The 26022-nt window shown below is 58.0% G+C and overlaps 1 protein-coding gene across 1 annotated transcript in view; it reads left to right on the top strand.

Moving 5' to 3' along the window:
* The window catches only part of LOC144949977 (uncharacterized), a 31766-nt gene that overhangs the window by 1352 nt on the left and 4392 nt on the right, over positions 1–26022 (top strand). The window contains exons 3-7 of the mRNA XM_078879970.1: positions 1374–1465; positions 13677–13775; positions 15000–15086; positions 15385–15900; positions 23976–24843. Coding sequence (XP_078736096.1) covers positions 1374–1465; positions 13677–13775; positions 15000–15086; positions 15385–15900; positions 23976–24843 — 1662 coding nt within the window. The remainder of the gene's footprint in view (positions 1–1373; positions 1466–13676; positions 13776–14999; positions 15087–15384; positions 15901–23975; positions 24844–26022) is intronic.

Raw genomic sequence — 26022 nt, 5'->3', positions numbered from 1 at the left:
CACTGGTGAGTCACCGTTTGTCACTCATTTCCCAACGTCTTGTCTCTTCTCACAATTCAAGTTCCTAGAATCAACCCACCCGCGCCTGCAACGTGGCTTCATCCCAGAGGTCGCAATCGGGTACCCGATATCCGTACCCTACCCGATACCCGCCTGGGTACGGGTACGGGTACGGCCGGGTACGGGTACAGGTACCCGTTTGCGACCCTGGTGTGGCCGGGTACGGGTACGGGTAAGGAATCAAAACTCGTTTGCGACCTCTGCTCGTGAAGGCCGCAGCTGCTGGGCAGTTGGAGGCAGTCGCCCCTCCGACGCGAACGGAGGGCGGGGGCAGCGACGCTGCTCTCACAACAACGGGCGGAGCGCCGGGCGGATAAAACGCAGCAAGTCGGCACAGTAGGAGGGTACAGCTGGTGGTAGCATCTGCCGGTCATCTCAGTCAGCCAACTCGCGCGGCACCCGCTGGGTCCGTGCCGAGACCTACTCCTGTCGGCGGCTAGAGACCTTCGGCACATCAGGTGAAGGCCTCAACGTGCACCTGGCCTGGCACAGGCGCCGTGGTGACGTCACCGGCCACTTCGTGGGCGAACGTTTGGTGGTGGCTTAGTGGGCGGTGGTGGCATTGGTCGTGATGTGTGCGGTGGCACCTCATGGTTCATCGTTCGTTTACTCATTCGTTCATTTACTCATTCGTTCGTTTACTCATTCGTTCGTTTCTTTATTCGTTCATTGACTCATTCGTTCGTTTACTAATTCGTTTCCTCATTCGTTCGTTTCCTCATTCGTTCGCTTATTCGTTCGTTTACTCATTCGTTCGTTTACTCGTTCCTTCGTTTACTCATTCGCTCGCTTATTCGTTCGTTCGATAATAATTATTAAATGAACGTGTCGGTCAAAACCACCTTGGACCGCGGTGTGAACCTCGCCGCGAGGGAGACAAAGGCGGTCGGGCGCTGCTGATCCTCGCCAACAGCACTTGCCCCAGCCGTCTGCTAAGGCTACACGGGCGAGCTTTGTCTTTGGCGTGTGTGTGTCATGTGTGTGTGGGGAGCGGTGGTGTAGCGGTTAGCGCACTGCGCTATGAACCTGGCGACCCGGGTTCGATTCCCGCTCACGGCCAACACCTGTGACGATTATCTGAACCGGTCCTGGGCCTTCCCTAGGTCGACTCAGCCTCAAATGAGTACCCGGTGCTGTGTGTAAACATCGCCACTGGGGAGACAAAGGCGGTCGGGCGTGGTGCTGGCCACCCCACCCCCTCGTGTGCCGTTCCGGCCTTCATAGGTGCTCGCTAACAGCACTTGCCCCTACAGTCTGTTAAAGCTATACGGGGGATATTTGTCTGTGTGTGTGTGTTGTGTGCCTCTTAACAGTGCTGATCAGTGATGGGGGCATGCTGTACGATCGAGATGAGACGCCGCTGCCGTCACTGCCACCGCCACCGCCCGGCGTGCTCAGTGCCCAGGTTCGTGCCGCCGTCACCAGCCACGACCTGTCCACTGCTGGATGAGCCCGCAAGCGTCACGGTGCGGTACACGAGTTCACCCGTGACCCGGAGTGCAACCTGGTCTCAGTCACGTCAGTCAGTCAGGCAGGCAGTCAGGCAGGCATTCAGTCAGTCAGCCAGTCACTCAGTCGGCCAGTCACTCAGTCGGCCAGTTACTCAGTCGGCCAGTCACTCAGTCGGCCAGTCACTCAGTCGGCCAGTCACTCAGTCAGTCAGCCACTCAGTCACTCAGTCAGCCACCCGTTGGTGTGTGTGTGTGGGGGGTGTGTGTGGGTTGTGTGACCTGGGGCGGTTTAACAAAATAAATAAACCCATAAGTTCATTTGCCGTTCTTGTACAACCGGATAAGCGGGCGAGTGCTGTGAGTGAGCGAGGGAATTAGCGGGCGAGAGAGTGAGTGATGGATGAAGTGAGCGAGCGAGCAAGTGATGGATAAAGTGAGTGAGTGAGTGTGAGAGCGAGTGATGGATGAAGTGAGCGAGCGAGCGAGCAAGTGATGGATGAAGTGAGTGAGTGAGTGTGAGAGCGAGTGATGGATGAAGTGAGCGAGCGAGCGAGTGATGGATGAAGTGAGCGAGCGAGCGAGCAAGTGATGGATAAAGTGAGCGAGTGTGAGAGCGAGTGATGGATGAAGTGAGCGAGTGAGTGAGTGAGTGAGAGCGAGTGATGGATGAAGTGGGTGAGCGGGCGACTGAGTGAGTGAGCGAGCGAGTGAGTGAGTGAGTGAGAGCGAGTGATGGATGAAGTGGGTGAGCGGGCGACTGAGTGAGTGAGCGTGAGAGTGAGTGATGGATGAAGTGAGCGAGAGAGCGAGCGAGTGGTGGATGAAGTGAGCGAGTGATGGATGAAGTGGGTGAGCGAGCGGGTTGGCGCGAGGTCTTTAACGTGCGGACCTTACGGTCGATAACAAAGCTGAACGTCTTGAGACACCGCAAGTCTGTGTGTGTGTGTAGCTGTGCGTGTGTGTGTGTAGCTGTGCGCGCGTGTAGCTGTGTGTGTGTGTGTGTAGCTGTGCGCGTGTGTAGCTGTGTGTGTGTAGCTGTGTGTGTGTGTGTAGCTGTGTGTGTGTAGCTGTGTGCGTGTGTAGCTGTGTGCGTGTGTGTGCGTGTAGCTGTGTGTGTGCGTGTAGCTGTGTGTGTGCGTGTAGCTGTGTGTGTGTGTGTGTAGCTGTGTGTGTGTGTGTGTAGCTGTGTGTGTGTAGCTGTGTGTGCGTGTAGCTGTGTGTGCGTGTAGCTGTGTGTGTAGCTGTGCGCGCGTGTAGCTGTGCGCGCGTGTAGCTGTGCGTGTGTGTGTAGCTGTGTGTGTGTAGCTGTGCGCGCGTGTAGCTGTGCGCGCGTGTAGCTGTGCGCGCGTGTAGCTTTGCGTGTGTGTGTAGCTGTGTGTGTGTGTAGCTGTGCGCGCGTGTAGCTGTGCGCGCGTGTAGCTGTGCGTGTGTGTGTAGCTGTGCGTGTAGCTGTGTGTGCGTGTAGCTGTGTGTGCGTGTAGCTGTGTGTGTGTGTGTAGCTGTGTGTGTGTGTAGCTGTGTGTGTGTGTAGCTGTGTGTGTGTGTAGCTGTGTGCGCGTGTAGCTGTGCGCGCGTGTGTGTGTAGCTGTGTGCGTGTGTGTAGCTGTGTGTGTGTGTAGCTGTGTGTGTGTAGCTGTGTGTGTGCGTGTAGCTGTGTGTGTGCGTGTAGCTGTGTGTGTGCGTGTAGCTGTGTGCGTGTAGCTGTGTGTGTGCGTGTAGCTGTGTGTGTGTGTGTGTAGCTGTGTGTGTGTGTAGCTGTGTGTGCGTGTAGCTGTGTGTGCGTGTAGCTGTGTGTGCGTGTAGCTGTGTGTGTGTGTGTAGCTGTGTGTGTGTAGCTGTGTGTGTGTGTGTAGCTGTGTGCGCGCGTGTAGCTGTGCGCGCGTGTAGCTGTGCGCGCGTGTAACTGTGCGCGCGTGTAGCTGTGCGTGTGTGTGTAGCTGTGTGTGTGTGTAGCTGTGCGCGCGTGTAGCTGTGCGCGCGTGTAGCTGTGCGTGTGTGTGTAGCTGTGCGTGTAGCTGTGTGTGCGTGTAGCTGTGTGTGCGTGTAGCTGTGTGTGCGTGTAGCTGTGTGTGTGTGTGTAGCTGTGTGTGTGTGTAGCTGTGTGTGTGTGTAGCTGTGTGTGTGTGTAGCTGTGTGTGTGTGTAGCTGTGTGCGCGTGTAGCTGTGCGCGCGTGTAGCTGTGTGTGTGTAGCTGTGTGCGTGTGTGTAGCTGTGTGCGTGTGTGTAGCTGTGTGCGTGTGTGTAGCTGCGTGTGTGTAGCTGTGTGTGTGCGTGTAGCTGTGTGTGTGTGTAGCTGTGCGCGCGTGTAGCTGTGCGCGCGTGTAGCTGTGCGCGCGTGTAGCTGTGCGCGCGTGTAGCTGTGTGCGCGTGTAGCTGTGTGCGTGTGTAGCTGTGTGTGTGTGTGTAGCTGTGTGTGTGTGTGTAGCTGTGTGTGTAGCTGTGTGTGTGTAGCTGTGTGTGTGTGTGTAGCTGTGTGTGTGTGTAGCTGTGTGTGTGTGTGTGTGTAGCTGTGTGTGTGTAGCTGTGTGTGTGCGTGTAGCTGTGTGTGTGCGTGTAGCTGTGTGTGTGCGTGTAGCTGTGTGTGTGCGTGTAGCTGTGTGTGTGCGTGTAGCTGTGTGTGCGTGTAGCTGTGTGTGTGTGTGTAGCTGTGTGTGTGTGTGTAGCTGTGTGCGCGCGTGTAGCTGTGCGCGCGTGTAGCTGTGCGCGCGTGTAGCTGTGCGCGCGTGTAGCTGTGCGCGCGTGTAGCTGTGCGCGCGTGTAGCTGTGCGTGTGTGTGTAGCTGTGCGTGTGTGTAGCTGTGCGCGCGTGTAGCTGTGCGCGCGTGTAGCTGTGCGTGTGTGTGTAGCTGTGCGTGTAGCTGTGTGTGCGTGTAGCTGTGTGTGCATGTAGCTGTGTGTGCGTGTAGCTGTGTGTGTGTGTGTAGCTGTGTGTGTGTGTAGCTGTGTGTGTGTGTAGCTGTGTGCGCGTGTAGCTGTGTGTGTGTAGCTGTGTGCGTGTGTGTAGCTGTGTGTGTGTGTAGCTGTGTGTGTGCGTGTAGCTGTGTGTGTGCGTGTAGCTGTGTGTGTGCGTGTAGCTGTGTGTGTGCGTGTAGCTGTGTGTGTGCGTGTAGCTGTGTGTGTGCGTGTAGCTGTGTGTGTGTGTAGCTGTGTGTGTGTGTAGCTGTGTGTGTGTGTAGCTGTGTGTGCGTGTAGCTGTGTGTGCGTGTAGCTGTGTGCGCGCGTGTAGCTGTGCGCGCGTGTAGCTGTGCGCGCGTGTAGCTGTGCGCGCGTGTAGCTGTGCGTGTGTGTGTAGCTGTGTGTGTGTGTAGCTGTGCGCGCGTGTAGCTGTGCGCGCGTGTAGCTGTGCGTGTGTGTGTAGCTGTGCGTGTAGCTGTGTGTGTGTGTGCAGCTGTGTGTGTGTGTAGCTGTGTGTGTGTGTAGCTGTGTGCGTGTGTAGCTGTGTGCGCGTGTAGCTGTGCGCGCGTGTAGCTGTGTGCGTGTGTAGCTGTGTGTGTGTGTAGCTGTGTGTGTGTAGCTGTGTGTGTGTGTAGCTGTGTGTGTGTGTAGCTGTGTGTGTGTGTAGCTGTGTGTGTGTGTAGCTGTGTGTGTGTGTAGCTGTGTGTGTGTGTAGCTGTGTGTGTGTAGCTGTGTGTGTGTAGCTGTGTGTGTGTGTGTAGCTGTGTGTGTGTGTGTAGCTGTGTGTGTGTGTGTAGCTGTGTGTGTGTGTGTAGCTGTGTGTGTGTGTAGCTGTGTGTGTGTAGCTGTGTGTGTGTAGCTGTGTGTGTGTAGCTGTGTGTGTGCGTGTAGCTGTGTGTGTGCGTGTAGCTGTGTGTGTGCGTGTAGCTGTGTGTGTGCGTGTAGCTGTGTGTGTGCGTGTAGCTGTGTGTGTGCGTGTAGCTGTGTGTGTGCGTGTAGCTGTGTGTGTGCGTGTAGCTGTGCGTGTGTGTAGCTGTGCGTGCGTGTAGCTGTGCGTGTGTGTAGCTGTGCGCGCGTGTAGCTGTGCGCGCGTGTAGCTGTGCGCGCGTGTAGCTGTGCGCGCGTGTAGCTGTGCGTGTGTGTGTAGCTGTGTGCGTGTGTAGCTGTGCGCGCGTGTAGCTGTGCGTGTGTGTGTAGCTGTGCGTGTGTGTGTAGCTGTGCGTGTAGCTGTGTGTGCGTGTAGCTGTGTGTGCGTGTAGCTGTGTGTGCGTGTAGCTGTGTGTGCGTGTAGCTGTGTGTGCGTGTGTAGCTGTGTGTGCGTGTGTAGCTGTGTGTGTGTGTAGCTGTGTGTGTGTGTAGCTGTGTGCGTGTGTAGCTGTGCGCGCGTGTAGCTGTGCGCGCGTGTAGCTGTGCGTGTGTGTGTAGCTGTGCGCGTGTGTAGCTGTGCGCGCGTGTAGCTGTGCGTGTGTGTGTAGCTGTGCGTGTGTGTGTAGCTGTGCGTGTAGCTGTGTGTGCGTGTAGCTGTGTGTGCGTGTAGCTGTGTGTGCGTGTAGCTGTGTGTGCGTGTGTAGCTGTGTGTGCGTGTGTAGCTGTGTGTGTGTGTAGCTGTGTGCGTGTGTAGCTGTGTGCGTGTGTAGCTGTGTGCGCGTGTAGCTGTGCGCGCGTGTAGCTGTGTGTGTGTAGCTGTGTGCGTGTGTGTAGCTGTGTGTGTGTGTAGCTGTGTGTGTGCGTGTAGCTGTGTGTGTGCGTGTAGCTGTGTGTGTGCGTGTAGCTGTGTGTGTGCGTGTAGCTGTGTGTGTGCGTGTAGCTGTGTGTGTGTGTGTGTAGCTGTGTGTGTGTGTAGCTGTGTGTGCGTGTAGCTGTGTGTGCGTGTAGCTGTGTGTGCGTGTAGCTGTGTGTGCGTGTAGCTGTGTGTGCGTGTAGCTGTGTGTGCGTGTAGCTGTGTGTGTGCGTGTAGCTGTGTGTGTGCGTGTAGCTGTGTGCGCGCGTGTAGCTGTGCGCGCGTGTAGCTGTGCGCGCGTGTAGCTGTGCGCGCGTGTAGCTGTGCGCGCGTGTGTAGCTGTGCGCGCGTGTAGCTGTGCGCGCGTGTAGCTGTGCGTGTGTGTGTAGCTGTGCGTGTAGCTGTGTGTGCGTGTAGCTGTGTGTGCGTGTAGCTGTGTGTGCGTGTAGCTGTGTGTGCGTGTAGCTGTGTGTGTGTGTGTAGCTGTGTGTGTGTGTAGCTATGTGTGCGTGTAGCTGTGTGCGCGTGTAGCTGTGCGCGCGTGTAGCTGTGTGTGTGTAGCTGTGTGCGTGTGTGTAGCTGTGTGTGCGTGTAGCTGTGTGTGTGCGTGTAGCTGTGTGTGTGCGTGTAGCTGTGTGTGTGCGTGTAGCTGTGTGTGTGCGTGTAGCTGTGTGTGTGTGCGTGTAGCTGTGTGTGTGTGCGTGTAGCTGTGTGTGTGTGTAGCTGTGTGTGCGTGTAGCTGTGTGTGCGTGTAGCTGTGTGTGTGTGTGTGTAGCTGTGTGCGCGCGTGTAGCTGTGCGCGCGTGTAGCTGTGCGCGCGTGTAGCTGTGCGCGCGTGTAGCTGTGCGCGCGTGTAGCTGTGCGTGTGTGTGTAGCTGTGTGTGTGTGTAGCTGTGCGCGCGTGTAGCTGTGCGCGCGTGTAGCTGTGCGTGTGTGTGTAGCTGTGCGTGTAGCTGTGTGTGCGTGTAGCTGTGTGTGCGTGTAGCTGTGTGTGCGTGTAGCTGTGTGTGTGTGTGTAGCTGTGTGTGTGTGTAGCTGTGTGTGTGTGTAGCTGTGTGCGCGTGTAGCTGTGCGCGCGTGTAGCTGTGCGCGCGTGTAGCTGTGCGCGCGTGTAGCTGTGTGCGTGTGTAGCTGTGTGTGTGTGTAGCTGTGTGTGTGTAGCTGTGTGTGTGTGTAGCTGTGTGTGTGTGTAGCTGTGTGTGTGTGTAGCTGTGTGTGTGTGTAGCTGTGTGTGTGTAGCTGTGTGTGTGTGTGTGTAGCTGTGTGTGTAGCTGTGTGTGTGTAGCTGTGTGTGTGTGTAGCTGTGTGTGTGTGTAGCTGTGTGTGTGTAGCTGTGTGTGTGTAGCTGTGTGTGTGTAGCTGTGTGCGTGTAGCTGTGTGCGTGTAGCTGTGTGTGCGTGTAGCTGTGTGTGTGCGTGTAGCTGTGTGTGTGCGTGTAGCTGTGTGTGTGCGTGTAGCTGTGTGTGTGCGTGTAGCTGTGTGTGTGTGTAGCTGTGCGTGTGTGTAGCTGTGCGTGTGTGTAGCTGTGCGCGCGTGTAGCTGTGCGCGCGTGTAGCTGTGCGCGCGTGTAGCTGTGCGTGTGTGTGTAGCTGTGTGTGTGTGTAGCTGTGCGTGTGTGTAGCTGTGCGCGCGTGTAGCTGTGCGCGCGTGTAGCTGTGTGTGTGTGTGTAGCTGTGCGTGTGTGTAGCTGTGCGTGTGTGTAGCTGTGTGTGTGTAGCTGTGTGTGTGTAGCTGTGTGTGTGTAGCTGTGTGTATGTAGCTGTGTGTGCGTGTAGCTGTGTGTGCGTGTAGCTGTGTGTGCGTGTAGCTGTGTGTGTGTGTAGCTGTGTGTGTGTGTGTAGCTGTGTGTGTGTGTAGCTGTGTGTGTGTGTAGCTGTGCGCGCGTGTAGCTGTGCGCGCGTGTAGCTGTGCGCGCGTGTAGCTGTGTGTGTGTGTGTAGCTGTGTGTGTGTGTAGCTGTGCGTGTAGCTGTGTGTGCGTGTAGCTGTGTGTGCATGTAGCTGTGTGTGCGTGTAGCTGTGTGTGTGTGTGTAGCTGTGTGTGTGTGTAGCTGTGTGTGTGTGTAGCTGTGTGCGCGTGTAGCTGTGTGTGTGTAGCTGTGTGCGTGTGTGTAGCTGTGTGTGTGTGTAGCTGTGTGTGTGCGTGTAGCTGTGTGTGTGCGTGTAGCTGTGTGTGTGCGTGTAGCTGTGTGTGTGCGTGTAGCTGTGTGTGTGCGTGTAGCTGTGTGTGTGCGTGTAGCTGTGTGTGTGTGTAGCTGTGTGTGTGTGTAGCTGTGTGTGTGTGTAGCTGTGTGTGCGTTTAGCTGTGTGTGCGTGTAGCTGTGTGTGTGTGTGTAGCTGTGTGCGCGCGTGTAGCTGTGCGCGCGTGTAGCTGTGCGCGCGTGTAGCTGTGCGCGCGTGTAGCTGTGCGTGTGTGTGTAGCTGTGTGTGTGTGTAGCTGTGCGCGCGTGTAGCTGTGCGCGCGTGTAGCTGTGCGCGCGTGTAGCTGTGTGTGTGTGTGTAGCTGTGTGTGTGTGTAGCTGTGTGTGTGTGTAGCTGTGTGTGTGTAGCTATGTGTGTGTAGCTGTGTGTGTGTAGCTGTGTGTGTGTGTGTAGCTGTGTGTGTGTGTAGCTGTGTGTGTGTGTAGCTGTGTGTGTGTGTAGCTGTGTGTGTGTAGCTGTGTGTGTGTGTGTGTAGCTGTGTGTGTAGCTGTGTGTGTGTAGCTGTGTGTGTGTAGCTGTGTGTATGTAGCTGTGTGTGCGTGTAGCTGTGTGTGCGTGTAGCTGTGTGTGCGTGTAGCTGTGTGTGTGTGTAGCTGTGTGTGTGTGTGTAGCTGTGTGTGTGTGTAGCTGTGTGTGTGTGTAGCTGTGCGCGCGTGTAGCTGTGCGCGCGTGTAGCTGTGCGCGCGTGTAGCTGTGTGTGTGTGTGTAGCTGTGTGTGTGTGTAGCTGTGCGTGTAGCTGTGTGTGCGTGTAGCTGTGTGTGCATGTAGCTGTGTGTGCGTGTAGCTGTGTGTGTGTGTGTAGCTGTGTGTGTGTGTAGCTGTGTGTGTGTGTAGCTGTGTGCGCGTGTAGCTGTGTGTGTGTAGCTGTGTGCGTGTGTGTAGCTGTGTGTGTGTGTAGCTGTGTGTGTGCGTGTAGCTGTGTGTGTGCGTGTAGCTGTGTGTGTGCGTGTAGCTGTGTGTGTGCGTGTAGCTGTGTGTGTGCGTGTAGCTGTGTGTGTGCGTGTAGCTGTGTGTGTGCGTGTAGCTGTGTGTGTGTGTAGCTGTGTGTGCGTGTAGCTGTGTGTGCGTGTAGCTGTGTGTGCGTGTAGCTGTGTGTGTGTGTTTAGCTGTGTGCGCGCGTGTAGCTGTGCGCGCGTGTAGCTGTGCGCGCGTGTAGCTGTGCGTGTGTGTGTAGCTGTGTGTGTGTGTAGCTGTGCGCGCGTGTAGCTGTGCGCGCGTGTAGCTGTGCGTGTGTGTGTAGCTGTGCGTGTAGCTGTGTGTGTGTGTGCAGCTGTGTGTGTGTGTAGCTGTGTGTGTGTGTAGCTGTGTGCGTGTGTAGCTGTGTGCGCGTGTAGCTGTGCGCGCGTGTAGCTGTGTGCGTGTGTAGCTGTGTGTGTGTGTAGCTGTGTGTGTGTAGCTGTGTGTGTGTGTAGCTGTGTGTGTGTGTAGCTGTGTGTGTGTGTAGCTGTGTGTGTGTGTAGCTGTGTGTGTGTGTAGCTGTGTGTGTGTGTAGCTGTGTGTGTGTGTAGCTGTGTGTGTGTGTGTAGCTGTGTGTGTGTGTGTAGCTGTGTGTGTGTGTGTAGCTGTGTGTGTGTGTGTAGCTGTGTGTGTGTGTGTAGCTGTGTGTGTGTGTAGCTGTGTGTGTGTAGCTGTGTGTGTGTAGCTGTGTGTGTGTAGCTGTGTGTGTGCGTGTAGCTGTGTGTGTGCGTGTAGCTGTGTGTGTGCGTGTAGCTGTGTGTGTGCGTGTAGCTGTGTGTGTGCGTGTAGCTGTGTGTGTGCGTGTAGCTGTGTGTGTGCGTGTAGCTGTGTGTGTGCGTGTAGCTGTGTGTGTGCGTGTAGCTGTGTGTGTGCGTGTAGCTGTGTGTGTGCGTGTAGCTGTGTGTGTGCGTGTAGCTGTGTGTGTGCGTGTAGCTGTGCGTGTGTGTAGCTGTGCGCGCGTGTAGCTGTGCGCGCGTGTAGCTGTGCGCGCGTGTAGCTGTGCGCGCGTGTAGCTGTGCGTGTGTGTGTAGCTGTGTGCGTGTGTAGCTGTGCGCGCGTGTAGCTGTGCGTGTGTGTGTAGCTGTGCGTGTGTGTGTAGCTGTGCGTGTAGCTGTGTGTGCGTGTAGCTGTGTGTGCGTGTAGCTGTGTGTGCGTGTAGCTGTGTGTGCGTGTGTAGCTGTGTGTGCGTGTGTAGCTGTGTGTGTGTGTAGCTGTGTGTGTGTGTAGCTGTGTGCGTGTGTAGCTGTGCGCGCGTGTAGCTGTGCGCGCGTGTAGCTGTGCGTGTGTGTGTAGCTGTGCGCGTGTGTAGCTGTGCGCGCGTGTAGCTGTGCGTGTGTGTGTAGCTGTGCGTGTGTGTGTAGCTGTGTGTGCGTGTAGCTGTGTGTGCGTGTAGCTGTGTGTGCGTGTAGCTGTGTGTGCGTGTAGCTGTGTGTGCGTGTAGCTGTGTGTGCGTGTAGCTGTGTGTGCGTGTGTAGCTGTGTGTGCGTGTGTAGCTGTGTGCGTGTGTAGCTGTGTGCGTGTGTAGCTGTGTGCGCGTGTAGCTGTGTGCGCGTGTAGCTGTGCGCGCGTGTAGCTGTGTGTGTGTAGCTGTGTGCGTGTGTGTAGCTGTGTGTGTGTGTAGCTGTGTGTGTGCGTGTAGCTGTGTGTGTGCGTGTAGCTGTGTGTGTGCGTGTAGCTGTGTGTGTGCGTGTAGCTGTGTGTGTGCGTGTAGCTGTGTGTGTGTGTGTGTAGCTGTGTGTGTGTGTAGCTGTGTGTGCGTGTAGCTGTGTGTGCGTGTAGCTGTGTGTGCGTGTAGCTGTGTGTGCGTGTAGCTGTGTGTGTGCGTGTAGCTGTGTGTGTGTGTGTAGCTGTGTGCGCGCGTGTAGCTGTGCGCGCGTGTAGCTGTGCGCGCGTGTAGCTGTGCGCGCGTGTAGCTGTGCGCGCGTGTGTAGCTGTGCGCGCGTGTAGCTGTGCGCGCGTGTAGCTGTGCGTGTGTGTGTAGCTGTGCGTGTAGCTGTGTGTGCGTGTAGCTGTGTGTGCGTGTAGCTGTGTGTGCGTGTAGCTGTGTGTGTGTGTGTAGCTGTGTGTGTGTGTAGCTATGTGTGTGTGTAGCTGTGTGCGCGTGTAGCTGTGCGCGCGTGTAGCTGTGTGTGTGTAGCTGTGTGCGTGTGTGTAGCTGTGTGTGCGTGTAGCTGTGTGTGTGCGTGTAGCTGTGTGTGTGCGTGTAGCTGTGTGTGTGCGTGTAGCTGTGTGTGTGCGTGTAGCTGTGTGTGTGCGTGTAGCTGTGTGTGTGCGTGTAGCTGTGTGTGTGTGCGTGTAGCTGTGTGTGTGTGCGTGTAGCTGTGTGTGTGTGTAGCTGTGTGTGCGTGTAGCTGTGTGTGCGTGTAGCTGTGTGTGCGTGTAGCTGTGTGTGTGTGTGTGTAGCTGTGTGCGCGCGTGTAGCTGTGCGCGCGTGTAGCTGTGCGCGCGTGTAGCTGTGCGCGCGTGTAGCTGTGCGTGTGTGTGTAGCTGTGTGTGTGTGTAGCTGTGCGCGCGTGTAGCTGTGCGCGCGTGTAGCTGTGCGTGTGTGTGTAGCTGTGCGTGTAGCTGTGTGTGCGTGTAGCTGTGTGTGCGTGTAGCTGTGTGTGCGTGTAGCTGTGTGTGTGTGTGTAGCTGTGTGTGTGTGTAGCTGTGTGTGTGTGTAGCTGTGTGCGCGTGTAGCTGTGCGCGCGTGTAGCTGTGCGCGCGTGTAGCTGTGCGCGCGTGTAGCTGTGTGCGTGTGTAGCTGTGTGTGTGTGTAGCTGTGTGTGTGTAGCTGTGTGTGTGTAGCTGTGTGTGTGTGTAGCTGTGTGTGTGTGTAGCTGTGTGTGTGTGTAGCTGTGTGTGTGTGTGTGTAGCTGTGTGTGTGTGTGTGTAGCTGTGTGTGTAGCTGTGTGTGTGTAGCTGTGTGTGTGTGTAGCTGTGTGTGTGTGTAGCTGTGTGTGTGTGTGTGTGTGTAGCTGTGTGTGTGTAGCTGTGTGTGTGTAGCTGTGTGTGCGTGTAGCTGTGTGCGTGTAGCTGTGTGTGTGCGTGTAGCTGTGTGTGTGCGTGTAGCTGTGTGTGTGCGTGTAGCTGTGTGTGTGCGTGTAGCTGTGTGTGTGCGTGTAGCTGTGTGTGTGCGTGTAGCTGTGTGTGTGTGTAGCTGTGCGTGTGTGTAGCTGTGCGCGCGTGTAGCTGTGCGCGCGTGTAGCTGTGCGCGCGTGTAGCTGTGCGTGTGTGTGTAGCTGTGTGTGTGTGTAGCTGTGCGTGTGTGTAGCTGTGCGCGCGTGTAGCTGTGCGCGCGTGTAGCTGTGTGTGTGTGTGTAGCTGTGCGTGTGTGTAGCTGTGCGTGTGTGTAGCTGTGTGTGTGTAGCTGTGTGTGTGTAGCTGTGTGTGTGTAGCTGTGTGTATGTAGCTGTGTGTGCGTGTAGCTGTGTGTGCGTGTAGCTGTGTGTGCGTGTAGCTGTGTGTGTGTGTAGCTGTGTGTGTGTGTGTAGCTGTGTGTGTGTGTAGCTGTGTGTGTGTGTAGCTGTGCGCGCGTGTAGCTGTGCGCGCGTGTAGCTGTGCGCGCGTGTAGCTGTGTGTGTGTGTGTAGCTGTGTGTGTGTGTAGCTGTGTGTGTGTGTAGCTGTGTGTGTGTAGCTGTGTGTGTGTAGCTGTGTGTGTGTAGCTGTGTGTGTGTGTGTAGCTGTGTGTGTGTGTAGCTGTGTGTGTGTGTAGCTGTGTGTGTGTGTAGCTGTGTGTGTGTGTAGCTGTGTGTGTGTGTAGCTGTGTGTGTGCGTGTAGCTGTGCGTGTGCGTGTAGCTGTGCGTGTGCGTGTAGCTGTGCGTGTGCGTGTAGCTGTGCGTGTGCGTGTAGCTGTGCGTGTGCGTGTAGCTGTGCGTGTGTTTGTTGCTGTGTGTGTGTGTAGCTGTGTGTGTGTGTAGCTGTGTGTGTGTGTAGCTGTGTGTGTGTGTAGCTGTGTGTGTGTGTAGCTGTGTGTGTGTGTATAGCTGTGTGTGTGTAGCTGTGTGTGTGTAGCTGTGTGTGTGTGTAGCTGTGTGTGTAGCTGTGTACGCGTGTGTGCCAGCGTGTGTACGGGAGCGGTGGTGCAGCGGTTAGCGCTACGCTGCGCTACGAGCCCGGCGACCCGAGTTCGATTCCCGCTCACGGCCACAAACACCCAGTGACGATTATCTGAACCGGTCCTGGGCCGCCTCCCCTAGGTCGACTCAGCCTCAAACGAGTACCCGTTGCGGTGTGTGGTAAACATCGCCACCGGGGAGACAAAGGCGGCCGGGCGCGGTGCCGGCCACCCACCCCCTCGTGTGCCACGGTGCCAGTAGCCTTCACAGGTGCTGCTGCTCGCTAACGGCACTTGCCCCTCCAGCCCGTGAAGGCTATGCGGGGGACCTTTGCCTGTGCCCGCGTGCGTGCAGCTGGCCAGGCTGAGCGAGGTGGTGGCGCGCCTGGAGGAGAACTCCCAGCAGGCCGCGCGGCTCGCAGAGCTGCCCGACATCGTCACCGAGATGCAGGAGGTCAGCGGCACCCCCCCCTTACCCCCCCCCCCCCAGACCCCCCCCCCTTACCCCCCCCCCCACCTTACTCCCCTAGCCCCCTAGCCCCCCTAGACCCCCCCTAGACCCCCCCCTAGACCCCCCCCCCCACCTTACTCCCCTAGCCCCCTAGCCCCACCCCTAGACCCCCCCCTAGACCCCCCCCCACCTTACTCCCCTTACCCCCCTAACCCCCCTAGCCCCACCCCTAGACCCCCCCCCCCACCTTACTCCCCTTACCCCCCTAGCCCCACCCCTAGACCCCCCCCACCTTACTCCCCTTACCCCCCTAGCCCCACCCCTAGACCCCCCCCACCTTACTCCCCTTACCCCCCTAGCCCCACCCCTAGACCCCCCCCACCTTACTCCCCTTACCCCCCTAGCCCCACCCCTAGACCCCCCCCCTAGACCCCCCCCCCCACCTTACTCCCCTTACCCCCCTAGCCCCACCCCTAGACCCCCCCCCCTCTAGACCCCCCCCCCCACCTTACTCCCCTTACCCCCCTAGCCCCACCCCTAGACCCCCCCCCACCTTACTCCCCTTACCCCCCTAACCCCCCTAGCCCCACCCCTAGACCCCCCCCCCCCACCTTACTCCCCTTACCCCCCTAGCCCCACCCCTAGACCCCCCCCACCTTACTCCCCTTACCCCCCTAGCCCCACCCCTAGACCCCCCCCCTAGACCCCCCCCCCCACCTTACTCCCCTTACCCCCCTAGCCCCACCCCTAGACCCCCCCCCTCTAGACCCCCCCCCCCACCTTACTCCCCTTACCCCCCTAGCCCCACCCCTAGACCCCCCCCCCCACCTTACTCCCCTTACCCCCCTAGCCCCACCCCTAGACCCCGCCCCTAGACCCCCCCCCCACCTTACTCCCCTTACCCCCCTAGCCCCACCCCTAGACCCCCCCCCCCACCTTACTCCCCTTACCCCCCTAGCCCCCCTAGCCCCACCCCTAGACCCCCCCTCCCTTACTCGCCACCCCCTAAACCCCTCCTAGCCCCACCCCCCCTAGCCCCCCCCCCTTACTCGCCACCCCCCCTAACCCCCCCTACCCCCCCGCCCCCCACCCCCAGTTGGTCGTAGCTCCCCAACGCCCCGGTGCAGGTGCACCGCCTTGATGACACGTGACGGTCCCGTGACGTGTTGTGACGTGTTGTGACGGTTGCGTGACGGTGCTGTGACGGTGCTGTGACGTGCTGTGCAGGAGGTGCAAACCCTCACTCTGGGCATGGACGAGATCCGCGTCCACAGCGAGGCTCTGCAGCAGCAGCTCAGCGACTTCCTCCAGCAGGCGAGCCCCGCCCCCCTTCCCCCCTCCCCCCCTCCCCTCGTCCTCCTCTGGGATGACCGACGCACGCGCCAGCAGGCCCAGTGGCCGAGTGAGCGCCCTCCCACTGCGCTGCCGCTCCTGATGAGCTCACGGCGATAAACACCCCCTCCTCCTGTCCACCCTCCACTCGTGTCCACCCCCTCCTCGTGCCCCCCCCCCCACCCCCTCCTCGTGCCCCCTCCCCCCTCTCCTCTCCACCCCCCCCTACTCCTGTCCCCCCCCCCCTCCTGTCCCCCCCCCCCCCCCCCGCTGCTGGCAGGCTGCCGAGCGTGAGGAGGCCGTGGGGAAGACGTTGGGGCAACTCGGCAAGCGCATCAACGACGCCCTCGCCGCTCCCAAGACGCACGCGGACTTCCCCGCAGACTCCCCCGCGGGGGACTCCACCGGAGACTCGGCCGGAGACTTCCCTGCAGACTCCCCCGTGGACTCCGCCCCCGTCGACTCCCCCGTGGACTTCCCATCGGACTCCCCCGTGGACTCCGCCCCCGTCGACTCCCCCGTGGACTTCCCATCGGACTCCCCCGTGGACTCCGCCCCCGTCGACTCCCCCGTGGACTCCGCCGGAGACTCCGCCGTGGAGTTCTCCGTGGACTCCCCCGGAGACTCCCCCGTGGACTCCGCCCCCGTGGACTTCCCATCGGACTCCCCCGTGGAGTCCGACGTGGACTCCCCCGCGGGGAACTCCGCAGAATCTGGAACCTCGGCGAGCCCCGGAGCGGACTCGGGGTCAACCACCGCCACCACCGTCACCGTCACCACCGGCGCTCCATCCCAGGTGAGATGACTCGGGGTCAACCACCACCGTCACCGTCACCACCACCGCTCCATCCCAGGTGAGATGACTCGGGGTCGACCACCACCACCACCGTCACCACCACCGCTCCATCCCAGGTGAGATGACTCGGGGTCAACCACCACCACCACCGTCACCGTCACCACCACCGCTCCATCCCAAGTGAGATGACTCGGGGTCAACCACCACCACCACCGTCACCGTCACCACCACCGCTCCATCCCAGGTGAGATGACTCGGGGTCAACCACCACCACCACCGTCACCGTCACCACCACCGCTCCATCCCAGGTGAGATGACTCGGGGTCGACCACCACCACCACCGTCACCACCACCGCTCCATCCCAGGTGAGATGACTCGGGGTCGACCACCACCGTCACCGTCACCACCGCTCCATCCCAGGTGAGATGACTCGGGGTCGACCACCACCACCGTCACCGTCACCACCGCTCCATCCCAGGTGAGATGACTCGGGGTCAACCACCGCCACCGTCACCACCACCGCTCCATCCCAGGTGAGATGACTCGGGGTCAACCACCACCACCGTCACCGTCACCACCACCACCGCTCCATCCCAGGTGAGATGACTCGGGGTCGACCACCGCCACCGTCACCACCACCGCTCCATCCCAGGTGAGATGACTCGGGGTCAACCACCACCACCGTCACCACCACCGCTCCATCCCAGGTGAGATGACTCGGGGTCAACCACCGCCACCGTCACCACCACCGCTCCATCCCAGGTGAGATGACTCGGGGTCGACCACCACCACCGCCACCACCGCCGCTCCATCCCAGGTGAGATGACTCGGGGTCGACCACCACCACCACCGTCACCACCGCCGCTCCATCCCAGGTGAGATGACCGCTCCACCCTAACGGCAGCGGTGGTGTCAGCTGTGGTGGCGGTAGCGGTGGTGGTGGCGGCGATGGTGGCGGTGGTGGCGTCGGCGGTGGCGGTAGCGGAGATGGTGGCGGCGATGGTGCTGCTACCCCATTAAGGGGGCCCCAAGCAGGAACTATGTTTTGGGTTATGGGGGGGGGGGGGGGGGGGTTCCGGTTTATTCGCCGGCAGCAACGAACCTCTCGAGTCCTGGAACTCCGAACTCCGAACTCGGCGTCCCGGAGGCGCCGGCTCCTCTCCCCGGGGCCACGCGGCGACCATCCCGGCCCAGCCGGCACCGTCACCGTGGCAGGGCCCCCCACGCGCCCCCCACGGTGCTGCCGCAGCTGTTGTGTCGCGGTGGGTGGTGGTGGTGGTAGTATTGAGGCCGTGTTCGTTTTGTTTGCCCCGAGTGGGTAGGACGTAAGGGGGGTAGGGCGTAAGGGGGTAAGGGGGTAGGGGGTAGGGGGTAAGGGGGTAGGGGGTAAGGGGGTAGGGGGTAGGGGACCCACGCGATGCTTGAGACATTCCCCATGTGGGAGGGAGTCGGAGTCAGGTGACCGATCAGTGGTGTGAAATCGCACGCGTGTGTACCTGTGTGTGTGTGTGTATACTTGTGTGTGTGTACCTGTGTATGTGTACGGTGTACCTGTGTGTGTACCTGTGTATGTGTGTACCTGTGTGTGTGGTGCCAGACGGGCAACGCTGTCGTGGGTAGTGCCATGGGGGGAGGGCTACATGTGGCCAATTGGAATGTTCGAACGCTCACTGCGGAGGAGAGTCTGCCACTCCTCTGTCGGGAGCTGGACCGGTACCGCCTGGATCTCTGTGGTATTCAGGAGGTCCGGTGGACCGGCTCTGGCTCCTGCCACCATGAGGGATGGACAGTCCTCTTTTCGGGGCAGGAGACTGCCAAACAACAGCGAGTGGCTATTCTTCTGAACAAAATAATGAAGGGGGCGTGAGAGTTTGGCGGTGTGGTGTGGGAAGCTGTAAGCCCCAGGCTACTTTGGGCTCACTTTCCCATCAACCAGAGGCGAGGAGTGGTGGTCGTGGTTACTTATGCCCCCACTAAAGACGAATATCCATGGAGGGATGCAGGCAAGGCCGATGAGTCAGATGCCTTCAATGACCTCCTGTCACAGGTGCTGGCTAAAGTGGCCCCTCGGGATAGAGTCATCTTGTTGGGTGACTTCAATGCCCGAGTTGATCATGATGTTGGCACCTGGTCTGGAGTGATTGGAAGGCATGGGCCAGATCAGCTCAATAACAACGGCAGGAGGCTGCCAGATTTTTGTGAAGCCCATGGGCTTGTAATTACCAACACACTGTTCCCTCATCGGCGCATCCACACAACATCATGGATGCATGCCGGGTCCAAGCAAGAACATCTGCTGGACTACATAGTGACGGAACAGCGGATGCGGGCCCATGTCCTTGACACCAAGACCTATCGTGGAGCTGATCTGCCCACAGACCATCGACCTGTCATCTGTAAGATGCGCCTGCCATTCTTCCACTCCAGTGGTAGGTGTACACCCAGGACCCCTTAGTGACATCGTCTCACCTAGCTGATGAAAGTTGCAAGCGAGAATTTCATCATCGCTTGCGGTTTGGGTTGGCATCGTCCCCCACTCCTCCTGATGTCGAGGGGAAATGGGCGAGGTTTAGGACTGTGGCTCATGCAGCTGTAATGGCTGCTTTGGGTACACGGTCCAGTCCTCCCCAGAGACCCTGGCTGATAGAGGAGGTGTTCAAGCTGGCTGAGAAAAAGCAATAGGTCCACTCTCACCGCAGCCTTCGCTCGGAGGTTCGGAGAGCCGTGAGGCGGGTTGCTGAGGAGATGGAGTCTGCCTCAGTCTTCCGCGATCACAAATCACTCTTTAATTCCATCAAAAAAGTAACCTGCAGCACCACATCTATTACCATCATTAGGGGAAAGAACGGTCATCCAATCTCTGACCCCCAGGAACAGGTGTGCAGATTTGCTGAGCATTTCTGTGAGATCCTGGGGGAGGGGACATCCCTCAGCCTGGATAACAACGTGGGACATAGTGGGGATGACCCTGCCAAGGCTGCGGTGCCTCAAATATTGGAAGAAGTCACCCCCTGTGAGGGGCTGGCTGAGGTGCCGTCTGTTGAGGAAGTACTGAAGGCGATCCAGAGTCTGAGACCATGAAAGGCACCGGGCAGAGATGATCTCCCAAGCGAAATGCTGAGGGAGGGTGGCGTTTGTGCACAGACTGCCCTACATAACATCATAACAACAGTCTGAAACACTGGATGGGTTCCACATGATTGGAAGGATGTCCTGGTGGTCCCCCTCTTTAAGAGGAACCACACAGACTGTAACAACTACAGGAGCATCTCACTCCTCAGAGCGCCGGGAAAGGTCTTGGCAAGGATTATTGAACATCGCCTTGCTAGGCACGCTGAGGGGAGGCTTGTGGAGCCCCAATGCGGTTTCAGGAAAGGGCGGTCCTGCACGGATGCCATATTTTCTGTCCGTCTGCTACAGCAGAGGTGTAGGGAATTCCAACAAGACCTACATCTCTGCTTTATTGACCTGGTCAAGGCCGTTGATTCCATCAGTATGCCGGGGCTCTGGGTTGTTCTTCATGTTTTCGGAGTCCGTGACTCTCTGCTCATGATCATTAAGGACCTTCATGATGGTGAGCAGGCCCGGGTAAAACTACGTGGCTGGGAGTCGTTCTCTGTACACCTTGGGGTGCGACAGGGATGTCCTCTGGCTCCCACATTATTTAACATCTATTTCGACCACGTAGTTCGGAAGCTTTCAGTAGCTGTACCAGAAGAATTTCCATCTGGTACAGATACAATGGGAGGCTAATCGATGCCCAGGTGCGGTCAAGGGATGGCTCCCTATTGCTCAACCATGTTATGTATGCCAATTATCTGGTAATTGCTGCTCACTCAGAAGAGGAGTTGGAGGCGCTGCTGCTAAACCTGGAGCTTGCCACTAAGAGGTGGGGCCTTACTATCAGCCCCACCAAAACTAAGCACCGGTCAGGGTATTTTGTACCATCGGACACTCCACCCCCACAACTCCCAATTGGTGATGGGGCTGTTGTGGAGAGAGTGGAGAGTTTCCCATACTTGGGCAGTGTGCTCATGACTGGCTCCAGTTTAAACGTAGTGGTCTCACTCCGAATCAGTCGAGCGGCATTATCTTTTCATCGGTTGCGTAACGCTGTGTGGAAGCTACCTGGTCTGTCGCTCTGCACGAAGCTTCAGGTCTTCTCGGGCACAGTCATTCCCTCCCGTTTGCGAAACGTGGACCCCCCCTAATGGAACATCTTCGCCAGTTAGAAACATTTAGGCTGGCCTGCCTACGATCCATCCTGGGTTTAACCAGGCTGGATTGCATGAGGAGCTCACAAATGCTTGAAAGGTCTGGACAAAGTCCCATTGGTGAGCTCCTCCCGATTGCAAGGCTGCGTTGGCTGGGTCATGTAGCCCGCATGCCCAGCCACCGCATGCCTAAACAGCTTTTGTTCGGCCGGATCGAGGGGGCTAAATGGGCGGGGCACGGGCTAGAGAAGAGATGGAGTGATGTAGTACAGGATGTGGAGCTGAGTGGACTTGCCAATGACTGCTATCAGCGGTGTCAAGATCGGCCTCAGTGGAGGAGGCTCGTGAAGGACGCTACTGAGCAGTTGGAGGCAGTCGCCCTCCAACAACAACGGAGGGCGGAGGAGCGACACTCACAACAACGAGCAGAGCGCCGGGTGGCTAAAGCACAGGTGGTGCATCAGCCAGTCGTCTCAGTCAGTCGACCCGTGGCACCTGGGTCTGCCCCGTGACCTCCTGCCAGCGGGCATTCGACACTTCACGTGATAGCCTCAACGTGCACATAGCCTGGCACAAGCGTCGTGGTGACGTCACCGCCACTTAGTGGCGAATGGCGGTTGTTGTGTGTACGTGTGAGTGTGTGCACCTGTGTGTGTACGTACCTGTGTGCATCTACCTGTGTATGTGTGTACCTGTGCGTATGTGTAAGTGGGGTAGTGGTCTTGCGGTTAGCGCTGCGCTACGAACCTGGCGACCCGAGTTAGATTCCCACTCACGGTCACCAACACCCAGTGACGATTATCTGAACCGGTTCTGGGCCGCCTCCCCTAGGTCGACTCAGCCTCAAATGAGCACCTGGTTCGGTGTGTAGTAAACGTCGCCACTGGGGAGACAAAGGCGGCCGGGCGTGGTGCTGGCCACCCACTCCCTCGTGTGCCGTGCCGGCCTTCATAGGTGCTGCTCGCTAACAGCACTTGCCCCAACAGCCTGTTAAGGCTATACGGGGGATCTTTGTCTTTGCGTGGGCAAGTTCACGTGGCCTCAAATGTGCACCTAGCCTGGCACGAGCGCCGCGGTGACTTCCCCGCACACTCACTGGCGAACGGCGGCCGTCGTTGTTGTTGTTGTCGTCGTTGTTGCTACTGTTGAAGTCGTTGTTGTTGTTGTTGCTGCTGCTGCGGGGTAAGTTCTCAGCAGCACTTGCCCCGAAAGTCTGTTGAGGCTATGCCGGGGGGGGGGAGCTTTGGCTTTGTATGACGCAAGAAACCGGTTCGCCGGCCCGAGGTGGAGCGAGAGACGGAGGCGCCGCGCGTCACGTCACGCGCCGGTGCAGCGGTGAGACCCTTCGCGAATTGACGAGAAAACAAGTATAACCCGTAAAAACAAAGTTTTTCACTATAAATCCTTTATATGCGTGGCGGCTAGAGTCCTCTCGTCCTCTGGCTTGAGATGGCTGCCATCTATGGGTCAGATGATGGGTCAGATGATTGCATGGCAGCATTAAGCAATTGGTAATTAAATATATTTTTGTCCTAAAAAGTGTAAAATTTTGGAAAAAATTTTTCAAGAACATCAATTGTCACGCACAACGAGTCTGTGTGGAAAATGTCAGCTCGATTGAATCACGGGAAGTGGGTTAAAACACGACCGAAAGATTTGCATGGTCCTAAGCAAGTGTAATAATCCTTCCAGAGACGGTATTCGGAATCGGTCCTTTTATTTCCACTCCACAATACACTTTGCTCACTCACTCTCCGTTGCTGGCAGACAACGGAGAGAGGACAGACCACGCACTAAGTCCCCACCGCGCACGTGGCAACCCCAGCCCCCGTCCGCGCGTGACCCTGCTCTTGTCAGTTTCAGTCTGCTCCCGATCGTTCCCCTCCACTCGCTCTTAATACCTTCGTCACGTGGTTCCCCCAGCCAATCGTACATGGACAGCTTTGACCATTCTCGATGGTTCCCTGTCAATCCCGGGACCACGCCCCTCATCCGGCTCCCCATTGGCTGGGGCCCCGAATGGCTAGGCCAATCACTCCTGATGACCTGTCGTGATGACGCATGGGCCATGGTCCCTATCTCAACCCTTATTGGCTACAAGCAGGACCGGCAAGCCAATCCCCACGTGAACCCTCTATGGCTGTTATTACACAAGCAAGCAAGCGAACTTAATATAAAGGATTTTAAAATACCGCGTTCAAGTTGGGCGATTACTCAATCCATCACCCCCCCATCCCTTTCCATCCTCCCCCCAAACCTCCCATCCCTCCCCCAACCCATCCCTCCCCCCAACCCCCTCCATCCTCCCCCCCCCATCCCTCTCCACCCTCCCTCAAACCCCCCCCAACCCCCCAATCCCTCCCCCCAACCCCCACCATCCCTCCCCTCCCCCCTCAACCCCCCCATCCCTCCCCCCCCCAACCCCCCCATCCCTCCCCCCCCAACCCCGTGTTATGGGGAGCGGCGGCGCAGTGGTTAGCGCACTGCGAAAACCTGGCGGGACCCTCCTGGAAACGAGTCTCGAGACTCGGTGAGGCTATCCGGCTCTCAAACTATCACACACCGAAACGTCGCGATTCATTTTAATTTTCTACCCACGTGACTTTACCGAAAGAACCCAAGAGGATGGATTCCTGCAGTCACGAAAGCTCCAAATCAACGATCACACTGCAGTGGCACCTCGGTATGCGTCGCTAATCCGTTCCAGAAGGTAGGAGGACTTATACCGAAAATGACGTCAACCAAACGAATTTTTCCCATAAGAAATAAAGGGAAAGGAAATAATCCGTTCCAGAGTATAAGAAATTATATTTTATGTGGAATATTATACATAAATGGGGTTGTATAAAATAATTTAGACACTACTTATTACTAAAATGCATACATAAATTCAAATAAATGCATAAATAAATTGAAATAAATTGAAATAACAATAAAATTTAACGTCACTTTACCTTGCTGAGAGGAGTTGAAAGCCTACGAGGATGGTGGTGAGGAAGGGGAGGAGTCGTGAACGGGGTAGACGCGGGTACGCGGTGACTCATCCCGACCCATACAAGTTCTAGCAAGCGCGTCGTATCCCAAGCAAGACGTCGTATCCCAAGACAATTTTCTCTCTCGTCAAAACATGACATATACCAAATTCGACGTATTCCAAAGCGGTTGTCATCATCATCATCGTCGTCGTCGTCGCGTGGAAATGTATAGCAGCAGCCGAATAGCTCTGAACACGTTCTGTCGATTCGAAATGTAGAGCCCACGACCTCCTGTACACCAGGCGAAGTAGTCAACATCTCCTAGCCACAGTGATGATGATGAGAGAGAGACACACAAACTCCAAATATACAGCAGCAGGCATCGTCAGGGGTCGGGATCGAGCCCGCGACCTCCTGTACACCAGGCGAGGTAGTCAACATCTCGTCATTGTGGTGATGATGATGATGAGAGAGAGAGAGACACCACAAACTCCAAATATACAGCAGCAGGCATCGTCAGGGGTCGGGATCGAGCCCACGACCTCCTGTACACCAGGCGAGGTAGTCAACATCTCCTAGCCACCGTGATGATGATGATGAGAGAGAGACACGCAAACTCCAAATATACAGCAGCAGGCATCGTCAGGGGTCGGGATCGAGCCCACGACCTCCTGTACACCAGGCGAGGTGGTCAACATCTCCTAGCCACCGTGACTAGATAATGACGAGAACAATAAACCCTAAAATAATATCGCAGAGTAGCAATGGCGAGCGCGAGACTCCGCGTTCGACATTCCGCTTGACTCGAGACGTTTTTACAAAACCCGGCATAGATCGATGACTTCCCCTCTCTCCCCCCCCACTGCCCCCCCCCCCTTCCTACAGGGCCTTGCATCGTCGTCTTCGTCGTCGGCGTCGTCGTCGGAAGAGGATGAAGAAGATCGACCGGCGGATTGGACGTCCAGGGAGTCCGAGGCGGCTCGCAACCAGGGGGTGCTCACCAAGGTGCGGCTGGGGATGGGCTTCGGCTCCTCCTCGGAGGAAGAGGGGGGTCAGGTGGAGGAGGTGTTTGAGACTGAGCAAGAGGTGAAGGATGCCGAGAAGGAGGTGGAGGAAGAGGAGGAGGAGGAGGAGGAAGAGGAGGAGGAGGGGAGGCCGCACGAGGTTATCGAAGTGAAACTGGGCGACGCTCCCGGGATGAGCGTGGACGCGGCGGAGGGCGGCGACCACGACGACGACGACGACGAGGAGGAGGAGGAGGAGGACGAGGAGGACCGCGCGGGCATGCAGGCCGTGCTGCAGAGGATCCTGGGCAAGCAGTGGATGGAAGCTCACCCCGCTGGGGCGCTACCACGGGGCGGGGCAGGCGGCGGCGGCGGGGACGTCGGACTCCCCGGGCCCGGCCAGGACGCGGCACCGACGACGACGACGGCGCCCGCCGCGACGACGACGACGACGACGGTCGGGACGACGCTCCGGACGACCGCGTCCGACGAGGAGGACGATGTGGTGGCGGACGACGACGAGCAGCAGGAGGAGGAGCCGCCGAGCTGCGCCGAGGTCCTGCTGGGAGCCCAGCGGGCCCTGCGGCGGGGCCTGCTGGCGCCCGGCGCGTTCGTGCCGAGCTGCGACGGCTCGGGGCGCTACGGCGCGACGCAGTGCTCGCGCGGGCGCGCCGAGTGCTGGTGCACGGACGAGCGCGGACGCGAGCTCTCGGAGACGCGGAGCGACGGGCCCACGAGCGGCTGTGACAGCTGAGTGGCGACGCGTCCCCCGCCGTGTGTTGTTGTTTGTGTTGTTCTTGTAGTGGTGGTGCGTATGGTGGGGCGGTGTCGGGTGTTGTGTGTCGCCGTGTGTTGTTGTGTGCAAAACAACCCCCTACCTCCTCGTGGTGCCGGACGGGCAACGCTGTGGGGGGAGGGCCAATTCCGATTGGCCGTTCCCCTCATGCAATCTGTGACCACCACAGTGGCTAAATGGGGGCTCTGGATGGCTGCGAGGGGCTGGTAACCCCTCCACCTTCAATTACCACTAAACCACGACCACAAAATTGAATTAATAAGCTTGTGCCGGAGGCCCCGGGGGGACAGGCGTCTATGATGTCTCCTGGCCAAACCCCAATTGGCGGCGCCAGGAGACTGAAACTTTACCCTCGGGGCTCCTCCAGAAACAACAAAAAACAAATACGTGTGGCCACGTGGAATGTTCGAACGCTCACTGCAGAGGAGAGGCTGCCACTCCTCTGTCGGGAGCTGGACTGGTACCGCCTGGATCTCTGTAGTATTCAGGAGGTCCAGTGGACCGGCACTGGCTCCTGCCACCATGAGGGGTGGACAGTCCTATACTCAGGGCAGGAGACTGCCAAACAACAGGGTGTGGCTCTTCTTCTGAACAAAAGAATGAAGGGGGCGTGGGAGCATGACGGTGAGGTGTGGGAAGTTGTAAGCCGCAGGCTACTTTGGGCTCGCCTTCCCATCAACCAGAGGCGAGGAGTGGTGGTCATGGTTACTTATGCCCCCACTGAAGAGGATGCAGGCAATGCCGATGAGTCAGATACATTCTATGACCTCCTGCCACAGGTGCTAGCTAAAGTGGCCCAACAAGTCATCTTGTTGGGTGACTTCAATGCCCGAGTTGGTCATGATGCTGGCACCTGGTTTGGAGTGATTGGAAGGCATGGACCAGATCAGCTCAATAACAATGGCAGGAGGCTGCTAGATTTTTATGCAGCCCATGGGCTTGTAATTACCAACATGCTGTTCCGGCATCGGCACATCCACACAACATCATGGATGCATGCCGGGTCCAAGCAAGAACATCTGCTGGACTACATAGTGACGGAACAGCGGATGCGGGCCCATTTCCTTGACACCAGGACCTACCGTGGAGCTGATCTGCCCACTGACCATCGACTTGTCACTTATAAGATGCG

Source organism: Lampetra fluviatilis, chromosome 3 (assembly GCF_964198595.1).
Source record: "Lampetra fluviatilis chromosome 3, kcLamFluv1.1, whole genome shotgun sequence".
NCBI classification, from domain to species: Eukaryota; Metazoa; Chordata; class Hyperoartia; order Petromyzontiformes; family Petromyzontidae; genus Lampetra; species Lampetra fluviatilis.
This window is presented reverse-complemented; position numbering and strand designations above follow the sequence as displayed.